We start from the raw sequence: 12142 nt of genomic DNA on the forward strand, positions 1-12142 counted from the left end.
TATTATATAAGTAATAAGAAACGCTGTTTAAAATAGTTTGGATGTTCACAGGCACTGATAAGATGTACATTCCCTTCATTTATTAATTTTCAGCTAATCATATTATCTCCATGTCAGGTCCTTAAACCTGACATTTTCTTTGATCATTTTGCTCATTAATTAGCTACATTCCTACTATATAATTGCAAAAGCAAATAATGACAAGGCTTAATGGAGCAAACAGTTCTTAAAACTGCCTAAAATTTTGAATGCATGTAAACCTTTGTGAAATGATCAACAGAGAAAAAAGAATACACTAAAAATCAAAAACCACATTAAAATTAAGAATGCATATTATGACAATGAACACAACAGCTAAACAAGCTGCGTGCCTGACTGGAAGAGAAAATCTGGATCTTTAAGCAGTGGGTAAATAACCACGCTAAAGAGAAAGAGTACTCACCTGGTTTTGGCACTGAGTTGGTCACTGACTGGGGAACTTTCTGATTAATTAACTCAACACAGTGTCCAGGGAAGAGTCCCACCTAAAGAAGAAAGGCAGCAAAGAGAGGATTCTAAACCAGGGAACAGACCAGTGTGTGAGCATTGCCAATTCAATTCCAGTAATGTGCTCCACAGCCCCTCCCAGCGATTCTGCTATCCCAAGACTCTAAATCACTGATGATGCCAATTACACAAACAAATAATAAAACAATCTGTTGCTATGAGTATATAGAGTCATGTGTTTTATTTGCCTAAAAGTCTAAGTCTTCTTTTCTAGTTTTAGCTTTTAATTTCCCAAACTTCTTTTACTCCAGTTAAAATATTTAGTCTGATACCAAGCTATGCATGGCAAGAGGTATAATTTATACCTGTTAATAATTTACTTTGCTGAAATTTCAATCCAGTTGTGTGAACACTTCTACTGCCCACTTTCATATTTACTGACTTCTCTATGATTTTTTTTAAAGCAATACTAAACCACATTCAACTTTTTTGTGTATTTTTTCGTCATTATCTCATAGGTTCCATGAAAAATGACAAGACTAAAGTAACCTGATGGAACGATTGCTCACTTAAAATCCTGGTATTCATTCTTGGTAAAGAGTCAGAAGTGTGTGGATAAGTGAGGAAGCAAGAGAAGAAAACAACCAATCTCAGCTTTGAAAAAGCACACCAAATTGACCTGGTAGCAAATTGCTTGTAGTATGAGGAAGACCCCCAAGGAGCTGTGTTAGGAAAATACTGAGCTCCAGATCACCCAGAGATACTGCACAGCCAGCAGAATGAATACAGATACGAAAATCCAGGAAACAAAAGTAAAAAGGAAATTTTTACCAATATTTATAGATGTTTTCTTAGATAGGAATATGATTGGGCTGCCAAGCAGCAGATGTTAAAGCTGAAACAAGAAAACTACATCACTTTGTACATCCCTCTGTTGACAGACTCTGGGGAAGAAAGGAACAGCCTTCCAAGAGTCTGACTCATCGTGAAGGTCTGAGCTGTATAATTTTCATCTGCGTGGGAGTGTTTCACATACTAATTTGCTGCATTCTTACTTCAATTTCTTGATCGATATTCTACGTTAGCTCTTAAAATTATGAAGATGTAACCAGTTATCATGAGTTGAAAAGGGCTTATTAATAAACTATCAGCTTGTTTGAAAGATTTGAATTTGGATCTTAAAGTTTGTATATGCACGCCTTCTAAAATGATGCTGTATTTGTTTTATTGGTGAAATTCTATCAACAAGTAGAAATTCTTCCAAGATTGGTTAGAACCAGATGAGAATCAACTTGAAAAATCCTTCTCATGTTCTCTTACACAAATCACTTCTAAGAGAATCACTTGTGGTTAAGTGTAGCCCCAGGATTGGGGCTTCCCAGGTGGCTCAGTGGGTAAAGAATCCACCTGCAATGCAGGAGATATGGGTTCAATTCCTGGGTCAGAAAGATCCCCTGGAGGAGGGCATGGCAACCCACTGCAGTATTCTTGCCTGGAGAATCCCATGGACAGAGAAGCCTGGTGGGATACAGTCCATGGGGTCACAAGGAGTTGGACATGACTTAAGCAACTGAGCATGCACCTAGCCCCAGGATTAAGAGGGCCTCGGTTCTATTCTAGGCCTGCCACTTACTAGGCTGGGTTTATAACTTAGGGTCCATGTTTCAGTTTCTTCCTCTAAACATAATGATATCGTGTCTAACTCATAACGTTTGTTACGAGGATTAAACAGATGAGTATAAGCAAAACAAATGTAGTAAGCACTTGTGCAACATTATCTATTCTTTATCATCCTAGTATGTTGGCCACTAGAAGCCCTAGAGGGTTGCGGCTCCTCCAATGCATGGATGTGACATATAATACCTACTACCTTTTGCCTGAAATTAAAAGACGCGTACTCCTTGGAAGGAAAGTTATGACCAACCTAGACAGCATATTTTAAAGCAGAGGCATTACTTTGCCAACAAAGGTCCGTCTAGTCAAGGCTATGGTTTTTCCAGTGGTCATGTATGGATTTGAGAGTTGGACTGTGAAGAAGGCTGAGTGCCGAAGAATTGATGCTTTTGAACTGTGGTGTTGGAGAAGACTCTTGAGAGTCCCTTGGACTGCAAGGAGATCCAAGCAGTCCATCCTAAAGAAGATCAGTCCTGGGTGTTCTTTGGAAGGACTGATGCTAAAGCTGAAACTCTAATACTTTGGCCACCTCATGTGAAGAGTTGACTCACTGGAAAAGACTCTGATGCTGGGAGAGATTGGGGGCAGAAGGAGAAGAGGACAACAGAGGATGAGATGGCTGGATGGCATCATGGACTCGATGGACATGAGTTTGAGTGAACTCTGGGAGTTGGTGATGGACAGGGAGGCCTGGTGTACTGGGATTCATGGGGTCGCAAAGAGTCGGACACGACTGAGCAACTGAACTGACTGACTGACCTTTTGCCTATAGGTACCTAAGTTTCCTCACTATCAAATATCATTCTTTCTATAAAATTCTAATTCATTTCCATTTATGTACATTTTCTGCAATTCACTATAGAGAAAAGATCACTCATTTCCTAAGCTCTGTGATCTACAGCAAATTGCTTAACATCTGTTTCTTAATTCATAAAAATGGGACATCATTAGTTACCTGAATAATCTGTATAAAAGCACCTAGCCTAGTTTCTAAACTCAAATATCTGTCAGCAAATAAAAATAGCTTGCCATTATTTCTTTGTAAGACTCAACAAAGCTTAATGATCTTCTTTAAGGAACTGTATCAAATTGGTACATACTAGTTCTGTTAAGTCTGCTAAGTCGCTTCAGTCGTGTCCGACTCTGTGCAACCCCACAGATGGCAGACCACCAGGCTCCCTCGTCCCTGGGATTCTCAAAGCAAGAACACTGGAGTGGGTTGCCATTTCCTCCTCCAATGCATGAAAGTGAAAAGTAAGAGTGAAATTGCTCAGTCGTGTCCGACTCTTAGCAACCCCATGGACTGTAGCCCACCAGGCTCCTCCATCGATGGGATTTTCCAGGCAAGAGTACTGGAATGGGGTGCCTACACTTTCACCTTTTAAATGTCTCAAGGCATTAGGTCCAGGTACATGGGGGAAAAGCTGCTGTGTATTATGCAGAGGTAGGTCTATGGGAGGTTCACCCAACATCTAATTCCCATCCATCCCTGCTCGCCTATCTCCCTTTAGTATTAAGTGCAATATTACTAAATGCTAGCTGAACTAAATACTCAGTTTTCCAGATTCCTTGCATTCAGGCTGTAGCCATGGCACATGTGAAAATGTGTCACTATCCTGTCTCTTCCTTCTGCTGTGCACCAGGTTTTAGGAATGGATCAGCAGTAGCAATCATCTGACCCTAAAAAAAGGCCAAGAGAAGCTTAGATAATTCTGCCTAGTTTCATTAAGCTGCTGACTCAACTGCAGCAATGATACTTTTTCTGTTTGCTTTTGTTTCTTGAAGCCAAAAGCACTTCTAACTGTAGCTCTTTTAAGTAAGACAGTCATCTTAACTGTCTAATTCTGTGTACTTGTGAAAAGCAATAGATTCTATTTTCTTATTATAAAATTTCAACCATAAAGAAAAGAAACTGTGTTTCATTGAAAATATACACATAACTAACTCTAAAATTACAGTTAATGAACATTTTAAATTTTCTGCCACTTCACAGATCACAGTCTTGTCATGGCAAAGGGACTTGTGTAACTCAATGAAGCTATTAACCATGCCATGCAGGGCCATCCAAGAAGGATGGGTCACAGTGAAGACGTCTGACAAAACATAGTGCATACTCAAGCCAATATTTTACCAAATATAAATTAATTCTAATAAACTCAAAATGCTCCATGTTAAAAATGACTGGGATTCTAACAATATGATCTGTGAATTATATCATTCTGTTTCCTGTATTATTCTTTCTGTAAAAGTAGCATTTTCTAAAGCTCTAATTTAAATGGCTGAGAAAGGTAAGAGGAATTCAGTGTATTTGGCAGGAGTCAAGATGAATTTCCACTCTAGGAAGAGGAGGGAAGGAAAAGAAAAGATGAGCATGCAGCATCCACAAGGGTAGAGGAGTAGCTAATAAAAATATAATAACAGAAAAAAAAAAGAAAAAGACAAGGCTGAGGGAGGGGCTTAAAGGAGGGAGCGAGAACCTTCAGTCTGGTAGTCTTCCCCTGAGTCAGTTTGGCATGAAGAAGAAAGAAGAGTATATGGATGTAAGAGACACAGAGGCAGAAGAGATGGAAACTGTCATAGGATTAGACACAAGAAAAGTTAAGACAGATGCTTCTGCAGTTCTTTCCCACTTTTACTGAGGTATAACTGACAAACAAGCTGTGCACATTTAAAATGTACATTTTGATGAGTTGACACCCATAAAACTGTATCCACACTCAAAATTATGAATACATTTATCAACCCCCAGAGTTTCCTTGTAACTCTCTGTAATTTCTCCCTCTCCCTAGCAGCCCTTACCCCTGCTCAACAGACAACGAAGTTTCTACCACTACACATCACTCTGCAGTTCCTACACTTTTATATGAATCGAGTCATGCAGAATGTACTCTGTGTTGTTGGTTTTCTTTCATTCAGCGTAATGATTTTCAGGATCGTCATGTTGCTGTATTTATCACTAATTCTTCCCTTCTATTCCTTAGTAATATTCTATTGTGTAAACGCCACCGTTTGTTTATTCATTGATTTCTTGCTGATGAGATAAATGGGTTGCTTCCAGCTTGGGGCCATTACGTATATAGTTGTTATGAACCGTCATATGTAAGTTTCTGTATGAAGGCAGACCTTGTGTTCTCTTGGATAAACACCTAGGAGTGGAATGGCTGGATCTTGCCATCGATATAAGTTTAAAACACTGACAAACTGTTTTCCAATTCGTTGGAGAATCTTACATTGCCCCCAACTGTGTCAGTGTTCCAATTCCTCCATATCCTTGCCGCTCTAATAAGTATATAGCAAGGCCTCATTGTTATTTTAATTGCATTTCTCTAATGATCACTGCAGTTAAACATCTCTTGACAGGTTTATTTGTCATGTATCTTTGTTAACTGTTCCCATATTTGCTATTTTTTTTAAATTGGGTTCTGTTTTCATGTTGAATTTTGAGAGTTCTTTATATGTTGTGGATACAAGTACTTGATCAGATATAATCACTGCAAATATTTTTTCCCAATTTGTAATGTGTCTTTTTGTCTTAAAAATAACGCCTTTCAAAGAGCAGCAGTGTTAAATTTTGATGAAATTTATTATTTTATGAATTGTTCTGATAATACATCTAAGAAATCTTTGCTGAATCCAAAGTCACAAAAGTTTCTCCTATGTTTTCTTTCAGAAGCTTTTAAGATTCACATTTTGGGTACATGACCTATTTTGTGTTAATACGTGCAGACGGCACAAGAAATAAATAAAAGGGTTTATGAAGGCATATGGATAAAGCTGAGCACCTAAGAATTGATGTTTTTGAACTGTTGTGTTGGAGAAGACTCTTGAGAGTCCCTTGGACTGCAAGGAGATCCAAGCAGTCCATCCTAAAGGAGATCAGTCCTGGGTGTTCATTGGAAGGACTGATGCTGAAGCTGAAACTCCAATACTTTGGCCACCTCATGCGAAGAGTTGACTCATTGGAAAAGACTCTGATGCTAGGAGGGATTGGGGGCAGGAGGAGAAGGGGACAACAGAGGATGAGATGGCTAGATGGCATCACCGACTTGATGGACATGAGTTTGAGTGAACTCTGGGAGTTGGTGATGGACAGGGAGGCCTGGCGTGCTGTGATTCATGGGGTCGCAAAGAGTTGGACACAACTGAGTGACTGAACTGAACTGATGGATATCCAACTGTCCCAACATCACTTGTAAAACAGATCATGTTTTCTTCACTGAACGGACATTGAACCTCTGTTGAAAACAAGCATCCATGAATGTGTAGGTCTACTTCTGACCCTGTTCTGTCCTGTTGATTTACTCATCCATCTCTCCCCTAATGCCATACTCTCCTGTTACTGCAGTTTCACAGTTAAGTCTTCAAATCAATTAGTGTTAGTTCTCCAACTTTGCTCTTCTTTTTCAAATTTGTTTTGGCTGTTCTTTTCTAGGTCCTTTGTATTTCCATATGAATTGTTAAATCTGTGCATTGATTTCTACAAAAAATCTGCTGGGATTTTGACTGGGATCAATTTGAGAAGAGATGACATTTTAACAATATAAAGACTTCCAACCTATACACAGGGTGTATATCTCTCGTTTTTTAAATATTCTTTACCTCAGAAATGCTTTGTAGTTTTCAGTACACAGATCTTTTGTATCTTTCTTCTGATATATCCCTAAGTAGTTCATAGTTTCGATGCTATTACAAGTTAAGTTTTATTCTATTTTGTGATTGAGGTTAATGCTACTGGTCTGCACATTACATCTGAAGTAACAAGACTTCCATGAAGTTGTCCTTAGTATACACAACTTTGTATTTCAAGTATGCAACTCACTTTCATTTCTTTTATAGTATATATGAAAAATTATAGACTTTTTTGAAATTGTGTTTGTATTTTGTTATGTCATTTGTAAATTTCATTTCTGAATTCTAAGGAAGGATTTTAGAAATTATTTATCATAACAAATGGGTGTAGGGTTTGATGATGCCAAGAACTACTTCTGTAAGCCATTTTTTCAATAATTTCCATGAAACTGAATGTTTAAGAGTCATTTGGCAGGACATATTCTGATGTTATAAATTAACAAAAGACTATCTAGAAACTAATTTCTCTTTAAACATTAATGGCAGCTGCTAATGGCACTAGTAAGACAAATAAAGACAGCAATAAGAAATAAAATGATTTTAGAAAATTTACATATGTTTTGTGATCTAAATGGGGAGAAATACAAAACTGGGACTCACCAAGCTCATGTTCTGGCTATATCACTGACTTACTGTCTTTGTGAATCAAATCCATCTTTCCAAATTCCTTTGATTTCTTTAATTGTAAGGTGACAGTTTAGGACCAGGTGATCCTCTGCCGTTTTTTCTACTTTAGAAATCTATGATTCACACATGTAGACAAGTAGAAGCCACTACTGGTTCACCGCAATACTACTATGATCTGCTCTTTGCCCAGAATACCTAAGTTTCTACCTAAGCTCTGACACTAAACAGCGAAATAGTAACAGAGCAGTAGTTTAGTCCTCTTTCGCTTTAGTTTCTTTGTCAGTAAGAGAGGTAATAAAAGTACCTTCTTTGTAGTGTGAGAATTAAAGGTTAACAGGAAGCACACAGAAGAGGACCAAGAAGTGTTACAATGCCTTGGATTTGTAGCACCACACTCTGACTCCCCCTTCCCTTGAAATCCTGTAAATACTACAGATGAAAAATTATGTAATTTTCCTATTACTTAACTGGAAAGGAAATATTTTGCTCTACATAATTTTGAGTAATGAAAAGGTGAAGCTTTGAATTCCGCACATAAAATGATGGCTTCATATAAATAAGTGGGTGAATTGTCTTCCTTTATTAAACTACTTACTGCAAGAGCCAAGGTTTCCAAACATCTTCCGTGTGGGATAAAGAAGGCTTTTCTGAAAGTAAGCTTTCTGGAACCACGTTAAACTCCTGAGGTAAGGGGATGCTTATTACTGAAGAGCTGCTTGTCTGCCGTTCGGGCATGGAAACCCTCACACGACAGACTGGGGTAACTAGAAAAATAAATCCAGTGACCCTTGACCATCTTGTGGAGAACTGAGAGAACGTGACTGAATTGGATTCTGTCACCCTCGAAGTGGTATTTTACCCATTAGACTGACTGCATCCCAAATACGTCTTAGGAGGTTTTCTGGGGGAAAGGAGAACACTCACTAAGCAGTGTTTTAATTCTTTCTCTATCTGCACAGGATAAACACAGGGAGGCTGAGTCAGTGGTTCTCACATTTTATATTCAATAATCATCTGAAGAACCTGATGAAATTCAGATTTCTGTCCTCCATCTCCAGAGATCAGTTGTATACGGTTCTAACATGTTTCTCGGGTCATTCTGATACTTGTGGCTCTCAAATAAAATTCTGAGAAACACGGCACTAAACAAATAATCCTCAGACATTAACGCTTTACATGAGTGATATGCCTGTTATGTAAGGGGAAAAAAAGACCTTCCAGACACCTCACCTCACATTTCCAACCAAAGTCCACAAACAGACACAAAAAGGCCATGTATTTTTAACAAGAAAGAAAAAGCAGAGGTTTTTTTTTTTTTCCCTTTCTTAACTATACATTGTATGATGAAACTCCTCAGAAAACAAAGGTAAAAGGCTCAATATACTCTTTAGAAGACAAGTAAAAGATTTCAGAATTTTAAATTACTATAGTTAATATAATTTCACACTTCCTACTCCTAGAAGTTTAAGAAAAGAAACACAGTCACAGTATAATTTAGAAACATGGATGAACTAATCCTTCTGTTCCCACAGCTAAATTATGTTCTAGGCTAAAACAATATACAGACTAGAACTTGGCAAAATGTTGACCTTTATCAACCACCAGCTGATTGGCAGACTTTAGCTACAGCTCAGAGTAAGCACTGCTTCCAGCAGAGCGGTCTAAGGAACCCCAGGGCCAGAATCACAAGGATAAGAATGTATCTTAATCCTATTCCACAACCACTGAGACAGAACCTGGGGGTTTATGTCACAGGATTTTACGTTTTCACATGTTCCCTATGCAACACATCATAAGCTCACCAAGATAAGTTTGAGAATCAGAGGTGAAGAGAGAGAAGAAGGAGTTATTAGTAACAGATAAATGAAGACAGCATTGCAACACCTTTATCTGTATCAGTAAATGCCATTCCTTGGACTGACTTTATTTGCAAATTCAGACAACAATGCAATAAATATCATCACACGCCTATTAGAATGATTGAAAAAAAAAAAAAAAACAACTGAGAACCATCAAATGTAGATGAGAATGCAGAGCAGCATCACCACTGTTGCTGGTGGGAAGGCAGAATGGCACAACCACTTTAAAAGACAGTTTGGTGGTTTCTTACAAACCTAAGCATGATCTTACCATACAACACAGCAAGTGCACTCCATGGTATTTACCTGAAGGAGCTGGAAACATATCCACACAAAAATATGCATGTGGATATATACAGCAATATTATTCATAAATGCCCCAAACTAGAAGCACCAAGATGCATTTTAATAAGTGGATAGAAAAACATTATGGCACATTCATAACAATGAATGATAAAAAAGGAACATCAAATCATGGAAAGATCTGGAGGAACCTTAAGTGCAGGTTGAAAGCCAGTTTGAAAAGGCTCCATATTATACCATATGATTCCAATTATATAATGCTTTGGAAAAGGCAAAACTATGGAGATAATAAATAATCAGTGCCTGTCAGAGATCAGGAGGAGAGAAGATGGATAGGTGAGAGCACAGGAAATCTCCAGCACAGGGAAATCACTTTGTACGAATGATCCATGTCATCATGCATTTGTGAAAACCCACAGAACTATAGACATCACAAAGAGTGAGTCTTCATGAAAATACGGATTACAGTTAACAATCACGTGTAAATACTGATTCATTAAGTGTGTTTCCATCGCTGTGGCAGAGGATGTGACACTAACACTTTGTACTCTTATCCATGTGATTCTGGCCCTGGTGTCTCGGACCACTCCTAGAAACGGTGGTTACACTGCGCTGTAGGTAAACTCTGCTCATCAGCTTGTGGTTAAGAAAGATCAACACTTTGCCAATTCCATTCAGTGAATTATAAAACATAAAGCAGCATGTTAATAGGGGAAACTATGTGTGTGGGACAGATAGTATATGAAACTTGGTGTATTATCTGGTCAATTATTCTGTAAGTTTGTACTAAATGATAAGAATCTATTAATTATTTTGAAAATAATAATAAAAAATTAAGTCCCGAGCCAACAACTGCACAATATCAGCTCGCTGGACTTAAGGGAAAGGGTTCCGCACGCCACCGGCACCTTATCATGTCCCGACAGCTGGCCGGAGACAGCAATACCTGTGACTGAGGGAGAAACAGGGGAGCCCACATAATACATCAGAGACACAGCGAGTAGAGCAGACCCGTGGTGGAGACACGGGGTCCCTGTGCTGACAACATATCTCCAGAACACTCTCCTTCAGGGGCCAGAGCAGCACACCTCAAGGCTGGCCCACAGCCTGGGAAGCAGCAGCCCACATCTCTGCTCCCCTCCACCCTCTCTCCTGAGAGTGGGCAGCTCGAAATGGCCTCGATTCCCAGGAAGACCACTGTCCAAGCTACCCCTGGGCCAAGCCCAGCCCCTCGTCTCCTGCTACTGCAGTCCAAAGAAAGCAAGTGACTGGTCTAAGACTGCAAGAGAGGAAGCAATAGCAAGACTGAAACACAACTGGCATTTAAAAGCCAAATTTACTTTTTGATCCTGTTTGGGCCCCTACCATTTATAGCTCACTTCCATGAACATGAAGAATTGATCCCTTAATAAGATAAAGGATCCCTTATCCCTTAATAAAGAGCTGGTTAAGACCAGCTTTCCATTTAGTTTTATATTTAATCAGAAGCAACAATTATTAATAGCAATTAAGAAATCAGCACAGCTAAAGTAGGACTGTAATTATACACGTGAGAAAATCTGTGGGGTAACAAAGACACAAGGTTAATCAATTTGGTGTTAATCAAATTAAATGGTTATGAATGTTTTATAACAAATTGAGGTGTAAATCAAATCAAATTTTATTTGAATTATTTACATTTAAAAATCAACATTTATTGAGTGAGAAATATGCATCAAGTCTGCTCTAGCTACTTTACATATTTTATCCTCACAGATTTAATCTTCTCGATAATCTTAAGAGATTAACAACAATCCTACAATCCCCGTTTTACAAATGGGGAAACTGAAGTAGAGAAGTAACGCAACTTGCTGAAAATAACACAAGATTAAAACCCAAGAGATATAGCACCAGAACCCATGTTCTTAGCCACCATGCTGTCCTGTTTTAAACGTATGATTTTTTTTCATAAAATACATGTTATAGAAACCTAATAGTTTTTATATGCATATAAAGCTATATTTATATAACAGCCATTAGCATTTCCAAATGTACAGCATGGGCATTTAATCTACATAGCATTTTAGGAACATTTTTATAAATAGACAACTAAAACCCACGAGTTATATACTAAGGAGACAATTTTAAGGCATTTTTAGATGTTCTTCTAGTGATAGTTTTAAAAGCTAAAAGGAAACTTTTCTACCCTGTGGAAATTAGTGACAGTCAGTCTAGGAGATGCTGTTGTCAGGTCTCAAATTGCTTAGGCATACAAGGAGAAAGAGACGGCCTTAGACTCTGCTGTTACTCTGCTATTAAACACTGCTTACGTTAACAGTTATAACGCATTAAAATACACTGATCAAACTGACTTAAGTCTAGAGGGAAAACATGTGATTCATGATTTTAAACCACTATGAAAAGTGGTTACAGGCCCGATAATCTAAAAGGGGTCAGCAGGCAGGTGGCTCTGCTCACACTTCAGCTATTCCACCGTGTGGGACAGAAGAGGAGATCTTCCACAGCAGTAACTAGAAAAGGAAACCCAAGTCTAACGTCTTCTACATTTTTTTTCCCACTGCAGA

At 38.4% G+C, this 12142-nt stretch overlaps 1 protein-coding gene across 4 annotated transcripts in view; it reads right to left on the reverse strand.

Annotated features, from left to right (window-relative positions):
* ARHGAP32 (Rho GTPase activating protein 32) overlaps positions 1-12142 on the reverse strand; it is a 199228-nt gene that overhangs the window by 55974 nt on the left and 131112 nt on the right. For all 4 annotated transcript variants that reach the window (XM_069565475.1, XM_069565476.1, XM_069565474.1 and 1 more), the window contains one exon: positions 443-524. In XM_069565475.1, the coding sequence (XP_069421576.1) occupies positions 443-524 (82 nt within the window). The remainder of the gene's footprint in view (positions 1-442; positions 525-12142) is intronic.

Source organism: Ovis canadensis, chromosome 21 (genome assembly GCF_042477335.2).
Source record: "Ovis canadensis isolate MfBH-ARS-UI-01 breed Bighorn chromosome 21, ARS-UI_OviCan_v2, whole genome shotgun sequence".
NCBI lineage: Eukaryota > Metazoa > Chordata > Mammalia > Artiodactyla > Bovidae > Ovis > Ovis canadensis.